Source organism: Micromesistius poutassou (genome assembly GCF_964030765.1).
Source record: "Micromesistius poutassou genome assembly, contig: SCAFFOLD_3941, whole genome shotgun sequence".
NCBI lineage: Eukaryota > Metazoa > Chordata > Actinopteri > Gadiformes > Gadidae > Micromesistius > Micromesistius poutassou.
Window position 1 is genome coordinate 901 of NW_028177044.1, and position 24,100 is coordinate 25,000.

At 43.2% G+C, this 24,100-nt stretch overlaps 1 protein-coding gene across 1 annotated transcript; it reads left to right on the forward strand.

The window, feature by feature from the left end:
- Window positions 1-246: 246 nt before the first annotated feature.
- On the forward strand, window positions 247-21,827 carry LOC311376797 (inositol polyphosphate 4-phosphatase type II-like; the record flags this gene model as incomplete). The annotated part of the gene is made up of 5 exons (XM_084491264.1): window positions 247-346; window positions 5,902-6,006; window positions 8,568-8,676; window positions 21,238-21,421; window positions 21,762-21,827. 5 exons carry the CDS (start codon window positions 247-249, stop codon window positions 21,825-21,827), a joined length of 564 nt encoding a protein of 187 aa, XP_084347390.1.
- Window positions 21,828-24,100: the final 2,273 nt, after the last annotated feature.

Consider the following 24,100-nt stretch of genomic DNA (forward strand, 5'->3'; position numbering starts at 1 on the left):
TACAAACATCCCCTAAACAAATACCAAAGTGTACAATTCACAAACATTGCTCGACAATATCCAGTTATTTCTAGATAAGAGGAAATTACATACAAACGTATTTCTTTCATCTTTGTCTCCTCCTTTTCTATCTTTCTCTTCTCCATCCTCCTCAACTTTATTGATTATTCACTCTCTGGCTTTGCCGCTGTGGCCGTTGGCAAGTGATGGATTTTACCACGACTCCCTCCTGTCCTGTAATGAGATATGTCAGTGTGGCGCTCCCCTGCGACTGGCCCTTTGAGTGATGATGACTCCTCGCCGCTTCCCGCTCAGTATGCCGGGCCTCTCTGGGGGGGCGGTGGGAGTAAGTGGTAAAGACCAAGGTTGTTGTTTCGGACAGGAAGAAGTACGCGGTGCAGGTCGTTATGGTTCCTGACAAGCCTCACCCTTGTTCTTTTTTTTTTTGCAACGCCATCGGCCAGATGTCATGCGACATGCGATAGACCCCGGCGCCAGGCTTCGAGCCGCGACAATGCGTAGCGGCAGGAACGCAGGGGAGAAGGATCAATTATTGATAGCTAAAGTGATCAAAGGAGAGGTGAGGAGCGGAGTGAAGTGGGGGGGGGGGATGTACAGGGAGGGAGCGTCTGAGCCCATGTAGAGTGGGCAAGTGTGAAAAAAGATGAAGCGAAAATCTCCAGGAGGCCTCGGCAGAGGATTACAGATGGATCATGGACATGCCGAGGTTAGGGGTTCTGGTCCCCACGAGGCCACCGTGCTAAGAATATATGCAGTCAAGGCACCATAAGACATCCCATAAATGGCATTTACTGTATATAAATGTCATATACCTTATGATGGGGAAGAAAACTGAGTAGACAGAAATGGGACAATTATTTTGCCATGGTTACAGTCTCTGCGTCTGTATTCTGAATTAAAATTGGGTCTTTTTAACAACAAGACTAAGCAAGTTGTTAAACAGAAGCCTGCATTGTTTCCCTGCTGATTTCCACCATATCTTTTAAGTGGCAGGCCATCTGATGTGGGAGGAGTGTGAAGGAGAGAGCTGAGCAGAACCAGGAGCAAAACAAGTAGCCGAAGAGAGTGAAGATAGTAGAAATAGACGGGTAGCGCTACATCACTCCACGTACGGAGTGACGGCAGGAGAGCACAGCAGCCCTTAGGGAGACCAGGGCAGATTCTCCATGCTCAGGTTCAACATCCTTAGTGTTTCATTTCCATTCATTTTTAATGAGCCGGGCTGACCTCCGCATGCACCTTAGACGCTCTAATAACTGTTCCACTCATGAATAAATCATCCCCACCTCGATTGTTTGCGAGCGGGACAATTAGAGGCTGTTGTAATCCTGTCATGGGTGTTGTTTGTTGGACCTCCAGCAACCTGTTCCCGTCATTCGACTCTCCCTGTTCTCTCAGACGCGTCTGTACCCAACTGCCAATCATGACCATGACAAATGCAGCTGCTATTGGAAGAAGCGTCTTCATATTGATGTTTCAGTTCAAACAACTCGTTGGAAACAAAGACAGAAGCTTGTAAGTTAAGCTGATGTGGAGGGGTTTTTGTGTGTAAGGATCATGTAGAGGTAACACAGTTAAGATGAATTGTTATATTGTGCCGAGTCAATTGCAAACTGGGTTTTTATTTCTGAACACTGATTACTGTCAGCTTTTCATATAATTGATAATTGAAGTGTCCGTGTTTGTTTTTGGCATGTATCCTATAAGACTATATCTATATAAGACTATATATCCTATATATCCCATCCAGAGCACATTGCTAAATGAGCTAAGACCCATGGTATAACTAAAATGAAATACAAATTTGCATGTTCACCCGAACAAAGGCAGGTTTCTGACCAAATGGTAGCGCTGCATTAGGCATCAGTCACTGCAGGGAATGTAAGGGTACTCAGCCGATCTTATCAAACAATTACTGCCTGCAGTGGGTCAACAACAGTGTTGGGAACGTTACTTTAAAAAAGTAATTAGTTACTCACTACTTGTTCCAAAAAGTAACTGAGTTAGTAACTGAAATACTCTATAATAAAAGTAGGTAACTAGTTACCAGGGACAGTAACTACTTGCGTTACTGTAAAAAAAAAAAAAAAAGTTGCTATATGTCAATGAATTTGAAGTAGTGCTTATATCTTCACCTTGAAAATGCCAACTTTTCATCGGATTGCTCCGGACTCGCCATCTCTGCTGCTTCTTCGAATCTGTTTGGTGTGTGTGTGTGTGTGTGTGTGTGTGTTTGTGGTGCGCGTGGCCTGGCTTGTGTGTAAAAACACTGGCTCCGATTGGCTACCATGAAACATGACTCTGCCTTAGCCAATCATAATCGCTTATCTCGTTGTTAAACCAGCCGGTCTCCTCACTAGCAGTTTGTGTGGAGCCAGGGGTGCGTTCGGATTACGCAGTTTATTCAATCAATTCATAGTAACGCACCGCATTTAACGTTCAGTAACGATAACGGCGTTGTAACGACGGAAACAGTAATTAGTTAGATTACCCCGTTACTGAAAAAATAACGGCGTTACCTAACGCCGTTATTTTAAACAGTGTTATTCCAAACACTGGTCAACAATACCACATGCATGATTGTGTCTTGTCTCACTGTAACTCATGTCATTAAACGAACAACCCACAAATCGCAATGACTGTATTGTATCCCGACAAAATCAACAGCAGTTGATTTTTTTTATGACAAAGAAGGGATGGAGGAAAAGGAAGCGAGATGCCAGCTATCAGTTGTTAATGTTGGCCACCCACCTTGTCCCGTTACATAGACCAGCAACAAGGACCAACAGATAACAGATTAACCCTGGGAGTCATAGATTAGCACAAGTACATACTAGTATTTTTATGTCCTTGCACACAGTAATTTCTAACTGCCTCTTTTTATTCACAATATACAATAAGCCAAAACGGTTCATCATAAAATAAATATAAGAAGTTAAATAAAGAAAAGGAACAAGTCAATATAATACATTGGAATAAAAGTTATGTTGCTTTTTGAGCAATAAACAGGCACACTGAATTGGAGATTATTTCTAGAATATCACAAAGAAATTATCCCATGATGCAACTGCATGTTCCACCTTGCTAAGTAAACCCTACAGAGACACACAACTACACTTACACACATTAATGCTCACATACGATCAAGATCTTTCTCTTCTTCTTTTTCTGTCTCCTTCATCATTTATTACACTGGAAGTTATAGGTGTAGCAACGTTTTATACCTAACTTGAAAGTGTTAGAAAACACAGATGTCCAAGCTTCAGCAAAACCATCTCATAAAGACCAGTTCCCGGTGGCCTTTCAACCGAGCAAGGTGTAATTCCGAGTATGAAAGTGTTAAAAACCGCTGATGTCTAAGCCTCAGCAAAGCCATCTCATAAAGGCCAGTTCCCAACGGAGCCAAAGCGCCTAGACTTTTGGAGAAGTTTTCAAACTCTCTTTTATTATTTTGTGGAGCAACCTATGAATGACTACAGCAGATATCCTTCGAAAAAGAGCAGAAGCTCAGCCTTCACCCTGAAACTAATCAAACCGCACAGCGTTTTGATTACTTTCTTAGTTTTTGTCTAAAAGGCACCTGCGTGCTTTTGTGGTTAATTTGCCGAACCCGAAATGTCTATGAGTCTTTAGACCCCACTTAAAAAACTAAGACTCTTTTGTAAGATGTGTGGAATCAGCTCCAGTTGGAAGAGATCAAAGCTGCCAGATCACACTAACTAAGGACCCTAACTTAATTGGCAGACTGTGTGGCGTTAGCAGGGAGTTAGCAGCTGAAAGAGACGAGCCAGGTTAATAGTGCTTTGTTAACTAGCATGTCCATTTAACAACATAAACAAGCTTCCCCTCCAGTGATCAGAGAGAAAAAACCCACGATTACTGACACTTGGCATGGCCATGGCACTATTCAGTATACCCTCCTGGTGCTGATAACTGTTGGTGGAGTGTGTGGGAACTGTGAAGTGATTGTTTCTCCTTATCAGTAAAATTCAGAACGTGTCATTATTAGTGGTTGAAAATTGGAACAGCATCCATATCTAATTGTGTCACATTTTATGAAAGGGAACCTAAACGTTTGAGATAAGTGAACAGACCGCTCTTTAATTACATGGCAAATTTGTAAAAGATAATGAGAACTTTCCCGATTTCTTGTCTGTACGTTGTTGTGTTGAATGCCTTTGATCGTCGCTCTCCGCCAACATCACAACACGATCTGTGGTCTCAAAGATCACAATTAACATATTTGAGATTTGCCCAACCATTGTGCTCTTTGAGATTAGATTGGAAAACTGTACAGAATAACGTTGCTTCGCTGTTGAGTAGAGGAAGGCTTTTGAATAAAACAGGGTCAGCGTAAAATACATAAAATCCCTCATTTAAAGGATTATGCAAACAAATGGGTGTTTTATGTTTTTAACAATGGTAAAACAAAGTTGTTATTTATAGGTGATCCCAAGTCGGGACTAAAGGATTGTCCTTTCCATTTTTAAAGCAGAATTTGAACAAAATAACATACATACATACTATTATCTTTATACTATTGTCAATGCTGTGTGTTGTTTTCTTTTCAGATTGATCCCACAAATCATTCAATACAATACCCTCTTGTTCATCTTGGGTACCAAGTAGCACATAAAGAAAGAACTTTTACTTTTTTTTTCAGATTTCCAAAGCATGAGATTAGATTAAACTCAACATGATAAGATAAAGGACACGATAAGATACATTTTTTTTAGGGCTGGGCAACGATTAAAAAATGTAATCGCGATTAATTGCATAGTATTGGTGAGTTAACTCGTGATTAATCATACTGACAATGACTGAGACAATCGTGAGACCCACACAGGTCAAGCATTTACCATTATCCTCAAATCACACCTCATGGCAATTAAAACAATGAAAAGAAATACGCTTCTTGATTTAAAGTCTCACTGCTGCAGGTCCTGTTGCTATCCATAACCCCAATATCAATAAAGCTCACACATGTTAATCAGTTTGATAACTCAAGCCCATTCAAATGTTAATCAATGGTGGCATATACTATTCATCATTAGTTATTGGGTTTTATTTAAGGAGTTTTGCACACACGGAAAGAAGTTGATCAATGCATCATTGGGACAAACTAATTCAGCCAAAACTAAAATATTATACAACATAAATAACCAGTATGCAAAGGAAACTGGCAGGTTTGTTTCACATAACAGAAAGGAATTAGCGGGGCCTTCTCCAATAAGGTAAAAGATACTTCAATAGTTTCAACTTACATGGGGATGTGTGAATAATGAAAATGATTGACTATTAAAAGCGCAAGAATAAAAAATCAAATATATATATGCTATATGGTTATGGTTAAGTGTAGCCTACCTTTATTGAGAGTCGGGCGATTTATAGAGGAATTACTTTAAATGGAGGACAAGAGCTAATTGTCTCAGTGACTAAACATAATGACGGCGCCACAATTCGGCCCGGCATGGTTGTTTTTGAGTTCTGTGATTGGCTTGTGTAATTGCTAGTTGCTATCCGACAACAAGGTACTGGTCCTCCATGCGGAGCTGCTCGTCTCATTGAAAATGATTGTCTAGTGGGTGCATATCGTGCCTGTCTAAAAAGGTCAGTACCTGCCTTAATGCATCTAAAGAATAAGTTCTGTTGAAACTAATTTGCATTATCTCTGTTTTTATCATGTTTATCGCCCAGCCCTAGTTAGGTTAAATCAGTTAAGGTACGGCAATAGGTTCCTACAGCACTGCTGGCCTCACGCCCAGCTGTGGCTTGCTTCCTCCTAAAAAGTTCACAGGCCAACACTGTTACGCTGAACAACACAGTACACACTTTGTTATTTTCCTTTCCTTTCTTCTTCCCCCCCTGCCCGCCCTGCAGGTCCTTCTTTCAAGCCGAGCTGTTGCAAAACCCAGAAGTCTCTGGAGTTTATCCCAATCAACCTCCACACCCAGAGGATGATGGTGACCTGCCCCAGAAAATCAGGTACTTGGCCGCTCGAGGAGAACATTTTGAATATCCTGGGGTTTTAAAGCCATTGTGTCCCATAAAAGGGAACGTAAGAGACTGACATTACCCCTTCACATCCATCTCGGCATCCTACTGTAGCCTTGTTTGCTGGTGAACAAATGGACGGGATAAGGATAAGGACAGGTCAGGGATTGTAGGTTTTTAATCTTATCACTGACATCCACACGTACAGACCTAGAACAAGATTATGGCGGATCGACACTTGGCTCTGGTACTGTGTACTTTGACTGTTGTCCAAAAAACAATGGATGCAGGATAGTCTAGCGTCAAAGGTTTTTCAATCTCAGGTTCTAAGTTTAGTCCCAATGTCTCCAAAATGCCTAACGCATGGCTGTCTCCTACGACTTATTTCTTAAAAGATTCACTTTAAATTGCTTCGAATAAAAGAATCTGCCAAATGGCTAAATTGTAAATAGATAATGGCAGATAGGCACTTTCCTCTGCTGCTGTAGACTTTGTACAAACGTTAAGTGTTAGGTGATGCTAGGGAAGATTCGAGAAGATACAACTCACAAGGTCCTACCTTCTGACGTTTGTTTACTATCTCTGCCTCGCTGCCCGCTCAACACCAAACTTTTGGTGCTGTGTGAAAGTGTAATTCACATGGACATCACATCACATGGATAGATTTCGTAGACAAAAGCAAACCGTACGCTACCCGCGGTTTGAACAATGGAAATCTCTGTGTGTCGCTCAGTATCTGCCGATCACTAAACAAGTGATGAATGTGATCAGCAGGAAAATAAATTGTTGTGTTTGATCGAGGCTTCCGGCAGTGAAAAAAAAGAATTGCAGAAAGACGCAGACCTCATCCTTCAAGCTTTCATTATTTATAAAAGCAAAGTTATTTATCCAAGGTGCAACAAGACAGATCTTTCAAGAAGTTGAATTCACAGGGGTAATCTTTTACTTCCCCTGTCCAATTCCTCACCTCCCCAATTTGTCATGAAGGTGTACAGAGAATATTCCTAAAGAAATCTATCAGGTCATCTTCAGGGCAGGTTCCTGATGATTTACAATACCACCGTTTTCATCCTTGAAAGTGACATTTGCGGAAATATTTCAAAGGCTAATAGCTTGGCTTGACGACACTGGGATAAACACGTTGTTCGGCACTCATTTGAACCATGTAAAAAGGGTGTTTTATTACTGCTTAACAGCAGGATAGGTACGGTGGGTATGAATTATAACAACTTATCTTCACACTGCCACAATCAATTAATTTTTCTGTGTGGGAAAGTGTGAGAGAATTCTCTCAGCCATCTAGTTTCCCTGGCAATTTATGGGGAAGGGGACCAAAGAAAGTGGGAGGCCAGACAAATACGGCACAAATTGGGCACTGTGATTGATGTTCAGAGACCCACCATTGTATTTCAGTCTGCGGCTGTTGCAGCAGAACCAATTAAGGGGAAGTCGGTAGTTTATAACTCCAGGGGCCTAACGTGTGGCCGGCCAGGCACTGGGATAATGATTTGGGAATTCAGTGGGATCTGCATTAGTGGGAAGACACTATTAACCCCTTTGTCCCCCAAACACTCCACCCTATTTACCCCAATGTCCATTAAGTCAGCGCTTCAGGGTTGGAGGGGAGCCAGTCCAGCCACCCTGTCATCTGCATTGCTTTAGCCACATCTACAGCAGAGCTGTGTCATTAGTTTTGTGTTTTGAACAGCTCTTCAGAACAGCCTCCCCGATGCCGAGAGCAGAGCTACTAGTGGCCTTTCCCCAAGGGTGTTCATTAACTGACCTGGCACTAAAACCAACCCCCGAAAATATTCAGCGCCATAATCCCCCATAACCCCTCCTCTCCACTCCTGTGTTGCTCTGATATAAGTGTCAGGCTTATCCATTACTCATCTGAAACAAGGCCTGTTTTAAGCACCTCTGTGCTAGCCGCCGCGCCGTCACTGACTGTGTGATTGTGTGCGTGTGCGTGTGCGTGTGTGCGTGCGTGCGTGCGTGCGTGCGTGCGTGCGTGCGTGCGTGCGTGCGTGCGTGTGTGTGTGTGTGTGTGTGTGCGCGTGCGTGCGTGAGTGTTTTATTTACTTTTTGACGGTGCTGTGCAAATTGGAATGAAGCGGCGTGACATTGGTTGTCCTTCTTGTTCAACACGCTACCAGAGCCATGCGGAGACCGCAGGGGGCGCCCGGAAAGGAATACAGGAAGGGATTCAGGGGCTGTGATGTGAATCCATCACAATGAGCTTACTGTATTCCCACGCAATGAACACACGCCTGTGAAAGAGTTTCAAATGCACATGTTTTGCTTCTGAATTAATCTGGAGAGATCCGTTTTCACGCGGGGCTACAAACATTCACGAAGGAGCAGCGGTGGAAAACTGTTTCAACCTTTCAGGACCAAAACAACAACTTACATCTACTGATTGTGTTTCCTCCAGTTGTCTTTCTGCGTGGGACTCTCTCTCTCTCTCTCTGGGGTTTAGGGGGTATGATCGCATGCTGTGTGAGTGGGACTGGTGAATCCTCACGGTGCGTCTGTCGGCTCTGTTTGCATAGACGCGGCCTACGACGTGGTCACAGTGGGCGCTCCAGCCGCCCACTTCCAGGGGTTCAAGAACGGCGGCCTGCAGAGGCTCCTGAGCCGCTACCAAGCCGAGAAGAAGAGGTAGGACCAAACAGACCCACAGCAGAAACACTCGAAGGGTTACTGTACAAACGACGAGATACTGGCTAGAACAGTTGCTGTATGAACTGTACTACATTCGCCAGAAGGGTTACCGTACAAACGACGAGATACTGGCTAGAACAGTTGCTGTATGAACTGTACTACATTCGCCAGAAGGGTAACTATACAACAACATACTGGCTTGAACTGTTGCTCTATAAACTGTACCATCATTTCCCGACTATAAGCCACGGTTTATACACAAATTTTCCAAAAATCCATAAGCTATGTGGCGTATACATGGGTGCGGCCAATACATGGGAAAATTTTGCAGTGTAATGCAGTGTACCGCATGCATTTGCGTGTGTGTGCTTTCTGTAGACTGTGAAACATGTAGACAACTGACCATGAAATCTGATTATTATAGCATTCTGAACTATTTATTTATGTGGTGATGCCATCTGTGCAGCCAGGGTTCGGGTGAGTTAAATGTGTCCCTTGGGGAACACAGCGTCAAATCCTCTAATGCTGACGTTTAAAATAAATCAGCATCGATTTACCTTGATCTACAACTGTAGCGTTGCTGAACTCCCTACATCCTCGCTGGCTTTATTCCTTATTTCCAGATTCATATGGCGGTCTTATCATGGTGAACTAGCTCATTGTCAGGGGTTTAACAGTGACACTCACTCGGAGATGGTAAAGAAAGACCTGTAAGTTCCTGTAGCTGCTACGCGCGTTTGATGTGCTCACGCCGTTCTCCTGCACAAAAATGAGCGCGTGCCAAGCAGTAGGCCTATCGGTCTTAACGTTAAGGAGAAAAAGCAAGTTCAAGTTTAACACCAATTTGCAGTGATCACTTGGCTGGAGGGCTTTATATGCCTATTCATTACATAATTAGCCCAATTGAAACTTGTGCAGCCTATATATGGGTGCGGCTTATGCACAATTCTGTTTTTTTTTATACATAAATTAAAGGCTTGCGGTTTATCCATGATGCGGCCTATATGCGGGAAATTATGGTTCTACATTCACAAGAAGGGTTACTATACAAATTACAACATACTGGCTTGAACTGTTGCTGTATAAACTGTACTACATTCACTAGAAGGGATAGTATATACACTACAACGTACTGGCTGTATAAACTGTATTACATTCACTAGAACCATACCATACCACCATACCATACTAAACTTTAAAACACTCAAGTACTAAAACTGTACACAAACGACATCCGTATACCTGTAATTATAGCTAGCTGTTGCATGTATTGATCATTCAACAAGTACATTGGTTACGACATAAACTAAAACATACTGACTAGAATGGTGACAGTGAAAAATTATAACATTATGTGGTATAATGGTATCATAGAATACAATTATACCATTGTAACACGATGTAGATATTATCTAAATGGATTTTCCTATTCCACTGGTAGGCCCTCTGTCCAGGATGCTAGTGCAGCCAATTACCTTCCTGTTGACCTCGGTTCATGTGCTTTCTTTTCTCTGAGTGATCCACAACTCTGCACCTTCAAAAACCTGGATGAGTTGACTAAAACTAAAACTAGACTGAACCTTGAGCCTCTGAAGCAGCACATACTCATCGAGAAGTCCGCGTCAACTCTTCTCCCTACTTTACCCACTACTTTACCATTTCAATTGAAAAGCAAAAGATTGACGGATCAAATAAATCCCTGATTCCCGAAAAAACAGGGCTTTTATTTTTCAGAGTAAATGAGGGGTTATCCATCCTGAATGGCCGATACTTTAGCTCGGCAAACACACTCATTCAATACACAGACAAACGGATACACACCCAAATGGCCCACACACAAACACACATAATGACGCTTTGCATACATGCAGGCTTAACCACGTGCCACCCTTGCTCACTCGCTCACTACAGTAAGGAGCAGCCGTATCAGCAGTACTCGTCTGAATTGTGCTGCTGCGGCTTTTTTGAATGCGGGCCGGCCGTACATGCAGGAGGAGGATCCTGTGTCCACGGTCACTTGAGTGATGCCGCAGGAAATGAAGGGTGATTATTCTGTAAGCCTTTCGCATGGATTGCAAAGTCATTACAAAGCACGCCAGTTCCAATTAGCTCCACAGGAGTTTGGCGCTCAACAATAAAAAAAAAAAAAGGCGAGGCTGAAGTGGGGTTATAAAAACGGACGGCGTTGATGGGAAAATGGTTGGAGGCTTCGCACGCGGGAGCGAATTTGCTGAAGATGGTCGGTTTTATCTGCTTACACGCGCATATACTATGATGATAAGAGTTTAGCATATTTTTTTGTATGAGAGTCCACTGAAGTGAAATAATTTTCTTTTGAATGAGAGATTAGACTTGAATGAGTTCCGCTGGGAGACGGCAGTTTTTTTGTTTCATATTTGACTTAGTTAATGACTCACTGTAGCTTGAAGTTTCCAATTTTCCGCCTGGCTGACCGGCGTTGCTGACTTTGACCTGGAATCCCGCCATTTTGTCACTCATCGTCAGAAACGGGAATAAATTCAAACTTGATGTTTCCACTTCGAATTCCGAGTATTTAGAGTCTTTTTATTTGGTGTTAATGTGTGTTTACTTTGAACAAGATTAACTGTGTGTGATATTTTTTCATGAAGGTTCACTAAAAAAAAACGAAAACGAAGGTATACGTCAAGTGTCGCTAAGATCTGACCGTTGGCAGTAGCGATCGCCACGGCATTTAAGTGATCAAATCTACGAGAGCTTTTTTGTGATGTGACATTGAGAAAAGAAACGAAGAAGAAAGAGCAAGAGAGGGCTGGTGTTACCAAGAATGCAATAAAAGAGCCATTCGTCTTTGTTCCCAGGACACTGAGGAGAGGGAGGGAGTTCTTCCCATAACCATTAAAAAAAGAGACCTGCAATGGGAGAACTTGGCAGACCAGAGCAGTGTGCAATGCAGGCTGTCCCTGGATGGCCACAGTTAGGGGTTTAATCAATATCTGTCCTTTGTATTCCACTGGAAACCCCAGTGTTAATGTACACACAGAGCAAAAGCATTTATCTTTCATTAATGTATGCACTCCCCCACTTAAATCGTGCTTTTAAAAATGAGGGGAAGCGGGGGGATGGTCCTGCACTTTTATCTGTGTTTAATTGAACCTCCCAGTCATAGCTGGTGAACCACTGATTTGGCGTTATCTGTCGTTACCAAACTACTTTCAAATTATTCTGCCATTATTGTTCAATGGAAACACACAAGCTTTTGTTTGTGTGTGAGTGTGTGTGTGTGTGTGTGTGTGGGGGGGGGGTGATAAAGAGGATAAATGAAAGGCAGGGACCCTCTGTTCAACAGCTTTGCTGTAGAGAACAATGCATCCACCCTCGCCAGAACGTGTGGTCTTGCATGCTGTCCACCACAATCTGAGAAAACTATTAATTCATTCTGTGCCAACCAAGTGTTTCAGATGCATTTGGAGGACAGACTGGAGGTGGGGAGACATAGATTGTGGGTTCTGGATTGAACACATAGTGGATAGAGCCATGTGGCTCTTGTGTTCACAGAACTTGGGACTCGCACGGCCACACTTGCAAAGTAAGCTGGCTCTTTTGGCCGGTAGTCTGAGAGGTTCAGACGAGGGACATTGGCACTGATCTGTGGCATCTCGTTGACAGACAGCAGCTTGAACAGCCAGTTCCGGACTCGCTCTCTTTCCTTCTCTATCTCTTTCTCCCTCTCTCTTTCCTTCTCTCTCTCTCTCTTTTCCCTCTCTCACTCCCTCTCTCTCTCTCCCTCTCTTTCTCTCCCTGTCTTTTTTCCCCTCTTGCTCCCTCTCTCTCTCCCTCTCTCTCTGTATCAGAGTAAGATATTGGCAGCAGCAACAGCACGCTCTAGCCGAGCTGTGTCTGCTCTGAGATCAGTGCCTCTCCCCATCTTGTCTCTCAATGACTGAGGAAGGTCTTGGCTCTCCCTGCCACATGGGTGCTGATGGTGATGGTGGTGAGACTGGTGGTCAGCCAGTGTTGGACCTTATAACAGATGATGATTGGTGACTGCAATAATGAGATCACTTCTGACCCCTCCCCCTCCCCCTCCCCTTTCTCTATGAAAGAGTATAGATTTTTTTTTTCTTCTCTGTTCCTTTTGGTTGCTGGGGACGTGCGGCAGCCGCCCGGGTGTATGATCAGTGACTTGTGCTGGCTGTCCGGATGATGAAAGAGGCTTTGGCAGTCACCTGGAGAGCCGCAAGGCTCCGTGCTTACGCAGCCCTATTTTACACTCTTGCCTGGTTGTCGGCAGAGCCTCCCTCGCCCTCCACTATTAATTAGCACGTGGACAGGAGATGGTGGGGCGGGGGGCGGGGGGGGTGCTTAATTAGACCACTGGGCCTAGCGGTTCTCTGACTGCTCCCACCCCACCCCCACATCCCTCCTGTGTTCCAACAGATTCCTATTGATCAAGGGGAGAAGAATCCCCCTACAGGGGTTAGTCTTTGTGCAGGCAATCGTTTGCTAGTTTTAGTAATGACCTTCATTAGCAGCTTATAGACTTGCAGTTTGTGATAAAAAGTTTAGCCCAATTTGTGTATCTTTGCTTGAGTTTTTTTTACGTTGTAGAAAGATTCCCTGAATGTGCAAAGTGGTCGAGCAGGGATGGAAGTTAATGGTGCAGTGTGCACAAATTAATTATTTAGTTGCATCTAGCGGTGAAGTTTCAGATTGCATCCAACTGAATTCCTGCCCATCACTCCACCCTTTCCAACAACCATGGTGGCCTGTACTGACCTGTATCATGTACGGTGCACGGTGCCAATACGTACTTCCAAATCGTGACAGACTACAACAGGACCGAGTAGCTCCTAAGTTACTATCAATTTAAGAACTTGAACTTTTACAGTTAATGAACTGTATTTCAGATTTATTGGCCAAGTACGTACACATACAAGGAATTTGACTCCGGTAGGGTGGACACTCTCTCAGACAGTAGACAATAGACATACAAACAAACATACATATACATATGCACACAATATAGAAATTTTCCACATAGGGAAGATATAGGCTGCGTGCCATGGGACACAGCACAAGTAGCAAGTAGGTATATAGACAAATCTTTGTCTATAGACAAAATATACATAATATATTAATTATGCATAAAATATACATATATAAATATGGGCTGAAGGAGGGACTTTTGCTTTTTAGCTTGATGGCAGAGGGAAAGAAGCTGTGTTTGTGTCTGGATGTATTGGCATACAGTGATCTGTAGCGTCTGCCAGAGGGGAGGAGTTCAAAGAGATGGTGCCCGGGGTGTGTGGGGTCACTGGTAATTTTTCCAGCCCGCTTTTTGGTTCTTGCAAGGTACAAGTCCTGAAGGGAGGGCAGGGGGATTCCAATGATCTTCTCCGCTGATCTGATGGTGCGCTGGAGTCTGTTTATGTCTTTCTTTGTGGCCACACCAAACCAGACTGAGATGGAGTTGCAAAGGATGGATTCAATGACTGCTATGTAGAAGATGGCCATAAGCTCCTGTGGTAGGCCATGTTTCTTCAGCTGCCTTAGAAAGTACATCCTCTGTTGGGCTTTTTTGAGTATGGCTCTGATGTTGTGTTCCCACTTCAGATCCTGGGAAATGATGACTCCCAGGAACTTGAATGAGTCCACTCTGGACCCCAGATTGTTTGCTATTGTGAGGGGGGGCGGTGCTGGGGGGTGTTTCCTGAAGTCCGCAATCATCTCCACAGTCTTTAGAGTGTTAAGCTCCAAGTTGTGCTGGCTGCACCAGGATACCAGCCGCTCAACCTCCAGTTTGTAAGCAGACTCGTCACCGTCCTGGATAAGACCAATGACAGTGGTGTCGTCTGCAAACTTTAGGAGCTTGACAGCCGGGTCACCCAAGGTGCAGTCGTTGGTGTAGAGGGAAAACAATAGAGGGGACAGGACACACCCAGTGGAGCACCAGTGCTGACAGTCCTTGTATCCGATGTGATGGCTCCCAACCTCACATGTTGGCTCCTATCAGTCAGGAAGCTGGTGATCCACTGACAGATGGCAGGGGGAACAGAGAGGTGGGAGAGTTTGGCGGTGAGGATTCCAGGGATGATGTTGAAAGTCCACAAACAGGATCCTTGCATAGGTCCCATTCTGATCCAGGTGTTGCAGAATGTAGTACAGCCCCATGTTCACTGCATCATCCACTGACCTGTTTGCCCTGTAGGCAAATTGCAGTGGGTCCAGCAGGGGATCGGTGATGGATTTCAGATGGGCCAGCACCAGGCGTTCAAAACATTTCATAGCCACTGAAGTCAGTGCCACGGGTCTGTAGTCGTTTAGTCCAGTGATGGTGGGTTTCTTGGGGACAGGGATGATGGTGGAGCTTTTGAAGCATGAGGGGACTTCACACAGCTGCAGGGATCTGTTGAATATCCGTGTGTATACTGGCGCTAACTGTGAAGCACAGGCCTTAAGGCAGGATGGTTAGACTCTGTCGGGGCCGGCAGCTTTGCGTGTGTTTTGTTTGAGGAATAGGCGACGCACCTCTTCCTCAAGTATGATGAGGGGGGGGATGGGAGTAGGAGGACAAAGGGGGTAAGGTGGGGAAGTGGCAGGGGCAAGAGGAGGGGGAGGTGGGGAAGCTTAGTTTAATTATTGAAGCTTAATTTAGTTATTGAGTCTGTAAATGTAAAACTATTGGTCATAGCTTACGTAAGTCTTTTTTTACTTTGATGGTGATCGTTCAGGTCTGTTGTACACATAATAATTACACATCACAGAGCTGAATGGGACTGTACACAAAGACCTGTAATTATGGCGAGCTGTTACATGTATTGATCATTCATCTCGATAGCAGTCAGTGCTCCAAGCCAGTGTTTAGTTTAGTTTTTGACACCAATTTTCTACAAAAGAGTGATAGCCTACTTTTAGTTATCGAACAGGAAACATCCCAAAACAGAACATGGATATATTAAAGAATTCACGTTGTTTATCATAATCCCTCTCCTCCGCAAACTGCCACTTTCGCTACACTATTTTACACTTTGATTAAAAAGTGTGTGAGGCTCCATCCTAATTGAATCCTCTAAATACATAGGATATTTTGGCAAAAGGATGGAACATAAGCTCTTCTTCACTGGTTATATGAGGCGTGTCCGAGAGAGGGTTAAGCTTTTAGGATACTTATATATAACCCCACGGTGTGTGTGGATGTGCGGAGCTCCGTCTTGCCAGCGGTTTATGTTGATACACGCGTCCAAGATAGAGTTAAGCCTCTCGGACACATATATATAACACCATACTGTGTGTGGCTGTGTCTTGCCATGAATGGATGTTGATGGTGCTCCTGAGAGAGGGTTTAGCTTCTCGGACACCTATAGTATAACTCCACGATGGGTGATGCATTTCATATACGACATCGCTCATTTAAATGCTCCTACACAATGACGGTGCTAAAAAAGTATCACAAATGGGTCGTAGCCATGTGGATAAAAAGCCCCCCTCCTTTTTAGACCTCTTAGCCCTCAAATGCAAACACTATGGTACTAGTGCTACCATTCAACACGCAATACATGTGCATCTGCTGGATGTACAGTATATACCTCTCCTCTTTTCTTGGAACTACATCTTCTCTGAATAGTTGTATCCAACGACCAGTATTTCCCCTCAGGGGGCTTAAAAACACTTAACCCTTAGTTCACCAGTAGACCCGATGACGTCGAACTGGAGTTGGCTCAAGGTCAATCATTTGCCCTTTGTGTTCTACCATCTTGTTAGGGAGATGTTGTATTGATAGCCCAGCCCGGGGGGTAAATAAAGGCCCTTGTCTTTGCCGGCTTGGTGGGTCGGGGATCAGCTCTGTCCTCTGGCATCAGGTTGCAGCTCCCAACCTTCTTTATAGCCTGCATAGGCGGCCCTAATGGGATTGGATTTGTACTTATGAGCGAACAGGGCCGTTATTGAATCTAAGCCGCTGAGGCGCTAGTTCTCCTCCTCTAACTTTCCCTGTAGTTTTTCAATATTCTGTTTGTAGCACACAAAGAGAAATCTTTAGTCCTGCGCGATGCACCGATGAGTTCTTCTCTGATGGATTCTATATGGGGCTCTCTTCAGTTCTTGTGTGAAACTTTTGTGCCAGGTGTTTATACATTGTGTGTGCTTCCTGTGTCACGTGGCTTTTGATTGGCTGTCCAGACTAACTTGTGGACGGTTCTCCAGAGAGCTTATTAGCTGTGAGGACGAGACCAGGGCTCGGAGATCCCAGCCTGAGACACGCTGGAGCCCAGCGCAATTCTCTGTAAGGTCCACAGATCAGCAGGACCTCAGAACATATGACAGGTCTCTCTCTTTCTCTCTCTCTCTCTCTCTCTCTCTCTCTCTCTCTCTCTCTCTCTCTCTCTCTCTGTCTCTCTCTCTCTCTCTCTCTCTGATTCAAATCTTCATAGTTGGCACACACTACATCTACCCATATATCTGCCTAACTCTGTATCCGTCTGTCTATAACTATCTATACCTAGATTGAAATATGCCCATACCTATCTATATCAGGCCCTATCTGTTTCCCCCTCCTCTCCATGCCTGTCTGTTCTCGTCTTAAGTGCATTGTGCCTGCGGACCAGGCTCTGGGGTCTGGCCTATATAGAGGTTCACACAGCGCTGACTCCAGACTAGCTGGGAGGCTCACAAGCCTCCGCAGTCGCATTCTGCGCTGCACGCTTACAGTGAAGTCAGCACAAAACTCATTGAAAGTCACACCAAACTTCAGCGCAGCCCAGGGAGGGGGATATTCGATTTGAGTGATATTTTAATATTTATTTTTGCCCTGAAACCATGAACTGCCAAAGGTGTGACCTTCTCAGATCAAATGGGTCCCTTAAAATAAACACAAGATTCATTATTCATCCAGTGCGGGGTGACTCGACTCAAGAGTCTTGAAACACGCTGGTACGAGCTCCGTGGTCGAAGGCTTTATTCATTAAATTCAACAGCCGACCACTGCAACAGGCGCATAGTATCTTCAGTCAAACAACCACATGAACATAAAACACAAGTGCATTGAGCCATGGATGTGCTTATTATGAGTGTTTCACTTACTGGATTTTTTTTTCTATGCCTATTAGGCCATACTGTACTCAAGACTCTAAATATACAGTATAATCTCTAAATATATAGTATCCTCTGCAAATATACTGCATCCTCAAAATTCACTATCTCACTATACGGTATAATACCTACATTTACCTTGTGATCTATAAATACACTACATACTATTGATACTGCATAATCTACAAATATACTACATAAATCCAGGGGGCCTTTTTGTCTGTTAATCCATCTTGCGTCAGCCGGCATTACTGCGTTGACAAGTTTTAGTGACTCAGTGTCTGCTGAGACCTGCTGACAATAGTACGTAGCATTAGCTACGAGAATAGCACCTAGGGTAATGAGTGGTTGTGGAATCAAATAGTTCTCTTTTTTCTTTAATGAGGGTCACCTTAAAGTTCTTAATTAACTTAAAGAAGGGAGCTGGTGAGTTCACTAGGGAGGTTCTGAAATAACAAGTGAACTGTGAGCACAATGGCGTTCTACATTAATATGTAGCAGACGTAACGGTTTGACAACCTTAGTTCTAGTGCATCTAAACTTTCTCTAAAACTAAAACTGAGTGCAAAACCCCAAGCCTGTATAATATATTTATTTTGTATAGCGCTTTTCAATAAACCAAAGATGCTTACCATTCACACACAGTCATACCGGTGGTGGTAAACTACAATAGTAGCCACAGCTGCCCTGGGGCAGACTGAGTGAAGCGTGGCTGCCATTCAGCACCTATAGCCCCTCCGAACACCACCTCAAACATACAGCAGTCAAACACATTCACACGAGGAAAGGTGGGTGATGTGTCTTTCCCAATGACACAACAACCATGACACAAGTGTCAAGGCCGGGGATCGAACCACCGACCCTCAGATCATTGGCCAACCCACTCTACCACCTGAGCCACAGTCGTATGCTTTGTGATGGAAAAATCCACATGCTGTTGCCTTTTTATGAACTTAGGCTTTGTTTCACCCTGCTTTTCCTAGTGTCGTCTAAAATGTTAACCTTTGTGCTTGGTATAATGGGAAAAAACAGTTTTCACATTATGTGTCTCTGTGTCTGTTGGAATGTGCCTGTTTGTGACACCTTCGGGGAATGTGTTAGAAGCTGCCTTTTGTTGGTATGGGCCTGTTTTCTTGACCCCCTGGGGAGGAAAGCCAGTGTTCCAACTGATAAGACACTGCTGCGAATCCCATTTTATAACATCCTGAGGAGGTTCATCGATAGATTACCATCTGGTTAACAAAGGGTTTGGGTTTATTGGGGGGCACAGCTGCACTCAGAATCCCGACAGAAACGGTATAAGAAGTCGTCGCGTTTGTCCATGCAGTGGACTGCTTGCGAACCTAATAGAGAGACGCAGGGCGAACTCCCATCTGAGATCTTGGATTATTGTATTGTATGCTTATTTTATCATTTGTTGTATGAATGTTGTGCTGTATCATTGTTTGTATGTTATTGTACTATTATCCAAATATAACCATAATTGTCTATTGTGTGCTCTTTGCATTTAGAAATCTCATCTGTCCTAGACGCAATATCTATTAAAGGAAATTGCCACGACAGCATTCTATACAAACATTTGCATCACTGCTATTTAGCATTCTCAGAATAACCATTCACTTTTTCCGCCTCATGTTGAGCAAAGCTTTGAAAAGGTGGCCTTGTGCAAAATCATTTACTAGCGCTTCATGTGCTTTCCAAGAATGATCATAAGCTCAAATGGAAAATTGTATGCAACAATAAGAATTTTGAGTAATGTGCATAGCTTTTCTGCAAAGGACTTTTGGAGAACATAATCATAGCGACCAACAAATAATTTATAGTTTTCCTCAATGATCTCTGAAATGTCCCATATATATGAATCTCCTTCTTGTTCATCTATGTCTTCACCTTCCATTTCAGATGCTTCTTCTTCCTCTGTTTCCTTCTGAATTAACTGAGGTAGCAAGTTTGATAACCCTGCACAAATACTTACAATGTCAACAAAAAAAATGTATCTACCAGGGATTATATTATATTACTCTACATTTTTCGCCAAGCGACACCTTTCTGTAACGTCGTGCTCGGAACGTTTTTTACAGCCACATCTAAATGCTTGAAGAGTGTGATTGTTTCCTACAGTTCTTTGGCCTTTGTCCAAATATTTAAGCATAGGCTATGATGCATGATGCTTGGTGATAACACTATACCCTGATGAAAGACACAAAAAGAGGATGAAACATATTTAAACCAAAAACAATAATATGAAACTGACAATTTGGAGAGTATTTTAATTATAATCTCAAAATTAACAAAATATGATTTTAAATTTTATGGAGACAACGAATAACAGCTATGGTTACTTTAGGAATTTTTTTATCATAGTTACATTGTGTTCATATCCCGTATGTAATCCCGTATCCATCCTGGAAATGTATTTAACACTCCTCGAGAGTGATGGATGAACAATGAGTATGAATAGCAAATACCACATAACTCAACAATACTACCTAAACTTCTCCAAAGAAGAACGCACCTCCATCGTTGTCAATGGAACGGAGGTTGAGTGTGTCGCCAGTTTTGGTTCTGAGATGTCCAAATCTCAGATGATTTTACTTGAACCCTTAACACTTAATCCTGATCAAAAAGACTCTCCCACGTCTCTTCTGCATGAGGAGATTGAAGAAGGTCCACCTCAGATTCTGGTAAACTTCTACCACTGCACCATCAGGCGATTGCTCTGTCTCTGACCGGACAGCATTGCAGAGGGTTGTGCTCTGCAGGGACAGCTCTGCCACATACCCCAGCCACACACTCCTCCCCTCCAGGAGGAGGGGAGGAGTGTCTGCGTTCCTGGACTAGCAAATTCAGGAACTGGTTCTTCCCTTGCGTCTGTCACCCTGCAGAACTCCGCACAGTGATGGCACCTATGGTTGGATGCTAAACTGCATTTCATGTCTCCGTATTTATACTAAGTGCAATGACAATACGGTTGAATCCAATTTAATCTAAAATATTGTCCATTGTCCACTGTACATTCTGTTTAATTTTATAGCGATGACTTTGTCAACTTAAAACCCACACATGAACAAAGCACCCAAATCCTCTTGATATCGTTGTTTCTGTTAATATTCTTGATCTATTCTTGATCTTCTAGCAAATGTCTTGTTACACTGCACATCCAGGGATTCTAAGTAAAGTGTATTGTCTAAGATAGGGAGGCTGTTTATTTCGCATTCAGTTTTATTCCAAAATTGAAGTTTAGGACAACTTTAATTCAAACATGCGCATATTGTAGGCCGACACCACCGCAGTAATGGCAACTTGTTTACTTTCAGGTACTTCCCCTGAGTGGTTAAATATACTCACTTAATGCAACTCTCTCTCTCTCTCTCTCTCTCTCTCTCTCTCTCTCTCTCTCTCTCTCTCTCTCTCTCTCTCTCTCTCTCTCTCTCTCTCTCTCTCTCTCTCTCTCTCTCTCTCTCTCTCTCTCTCTCTCTCTCTCTCCAGCTTCAGCACAGCCTATCAGTGTATCTACTACTCTCCGGAGCACACGGCCAAGGCCCAGGAGGTGCTGACCACCATGGGCCTGCTCCAGCCCCTTATCTCCAGCCTGGCAGACCAGCTCCTCCAGGCTGCCCAGGAGCACTCTCGCCCTGGGCTGACCCTGGCCCTCAAGAACCTGGCAGACAAGGTGTGTGGTCTCTATGGTCCTTTTCTTCAGTAGGGTATCGTACAGTAATTACACATGTTTAAAGCTGTACGTTGGACTTTGATAAGCAATTTGGAAATGGTGGGGAAATAAATCTAAGAGAAATACAGAAGTTATGCTGGGTACACACTACAGGATAATTTAACAGATTTTGTGCCAAATTTCCCCTCCCAACTCTCATCGGCAAAGCCCCGATCTTTTGATGGTTCTACCGATTTTTTTGGCCAGATTATCCTTTGGTGTGGGGTATGTTAACAGTGTGTTTACCGATTGGGGCCAACCGATTAAAATATTAAACCTTTTTCCATTTTCAATCCTGTAGTGTTTGGGGATCCCTGACGACAGCCGAGGATACAGGCAATTGATTGTCATGTGGGAAAGACAGTAGCCCAGTAGCCAGTAGCCAATTTGCCGCTTTCCAGTTTTCAGAAACAATGATAGAGCTAGCATATATTTTTGTTTACACTAAAGTCCAAATTTTGATCACAAGAGATTTGGTTGTTGTGGAACGGAATCCGTTAGTGTGTGGTGTGCTCTGTTGGCAAAATTGTTTGCTTTCCACACTCCAAACGTCAGTTAAATGTATCTTAGTGTTTTGTTAGGTGTGTGGTGTCACGTTTTCTACATTTGAAAAATCATCGAGAATGTACCCAGCATTAAATCAAAAAAAATTATAGTAGGAGGATTGTCAAAGGAGGTAAACCTACAGGAATATAAAAGTTTTTCTTTGTTTGCTTGCTGTTTTAAAGCTGCAGCTGTTGATGTGTTTTATCTTGTGTGTTTAAGTTGTTCCTCCTGTTCACACCTGAATGAAATACAGAAGACAAAACAGTAAATAAATACAAATATTCTCTAGGTCTTTTGAAACACAGAGAGACAGGTGGTGCTTTTCACACTCACAAATATGTTTACCCTGGATATAATGCACCATCTACATCTTTCAAAGTTTCTGATTGTGTGTTTAAAGCAGTTGCCTCCAGCTGTGCCTTATCATCACAAGTCATTGTAAAGCCAATCCACCCATCTTGCTCCAAACATTTCATTATATTCTCAGGGGCTGTGCTTTAAGCCATTAGCCAATAGTTTTCCCCCTCACTGTAAAAAATAAAAAGTGAATTCAACTTGAAATTTCAAGGCAACTGTCTGCACAGGATTTTTGGGTTTTCATGTCAACTCAAACTTCTACGTTTTGAAGAAAATATCACACAGTTGTGCCAACTTAATTCTTATAGTTGTACCAGCTAATTTCAAAGTTGAGAAAAGTTTTGAGAAAGTTTTTCTCAAAGTTATTTTTGGTCCAAATAACTTGTCTTTCATAACAATGAAAGTTTCAGAAATCTAGTTGTACACACTAAGAATTCTAAGTCAATATTATATTGAATCATTCATGTGAAAAACATCCATTTTGAGTTTTTCTTACAAAGGAAATCCTATTAACAATTACACTAATGGACAATAAACCAGCTTTTTCATTTTAAACAATTTTGCATGTTTATTTTTCACCATGAGGGTAATAAACAGCTTTAAAACTTAGGATGCCATAGGATTCATAGGATCCCATATGTGACATGCTGGCTCTATGCATGCATAAACTGGGGAGACCACGCTGTTTCAACAACAATAAAGAATTTATTTTGAAATAAATATAATAAGAAGTGTGGTGCAAGTCAGTATAAATGAAAGTAACCAAAAAGGTCATGAGGTCACGAACAAAGGAAATCAAATGCCCGGAGGAGGGAGAAGCCAGGTCTGTTGTCTGGGCAGGCTCTATATACTGCGGTCCCGGTCCAACCCACACCTGCCGACAATCTCCTAATTAGTAGGGAGAGCGACACAGGCATACAAACAGCAGGGGCGGGGTCAAAGACCCACCTGGGTCGTCACATCCCCCCCCCTTAAAACAGAAGCCCACCTAGATGGGATTCTGTACCAAAGAAACAACAAACAAACGATCAAAATAAATCAATCAATAACCAATCAATCCAAAACAAGTAAAAACAACCAAAAACAACAAAAACTCAACCACCACCAGCTATCTCCAACCAACACTCATACACACTACCACTCCTCTCGCCCACCAGTCTCCGGACCTCCTGTCCCACAGCAAAACCGGGCCCAAGCACTTTAAGAGGGACAGGGGAGAGAGAAATAATAACATGCATGAAATCAACCACCTATTCCACTACTTCCGGGCACTAACGCATGGGAAGTTGGAACCATAGGATTCAATTCGTATTTGTTTATTTTGCCAACTGAGTTCATGGAGTGAGATCAACTTTTAACCAGAAACGTTAGTTGAAACAGCACGGAAGTTAGTTGAAACAGCTCAAATAAACAGTTTACAGTGCAACTTGTAGTTTTATGTTCACTCAATGTAAAAATCCTTTTAAGACCAGCAATTTCAAGTTATCATTTTTACAGTGCTTATCAACATCTGGAAACAATCCGCTGGCCCAGCATACTGCCTCATCGCTGTGCTCTACCGTCTCATTGGCGTTGGAAACGTCGAACCGCCACAGTAAGAGGACAGTAGGGGCCCCCCGCTGACCCCCTGTGTATCCAGTAAGGGGACAGTAGGGGCCCGCCGATGACCCCTCATGTATCCAGTAAGAGGACAGTAGGGGCCCGCCGATGACTCCTCATGTATCCAGTAAGAGGACA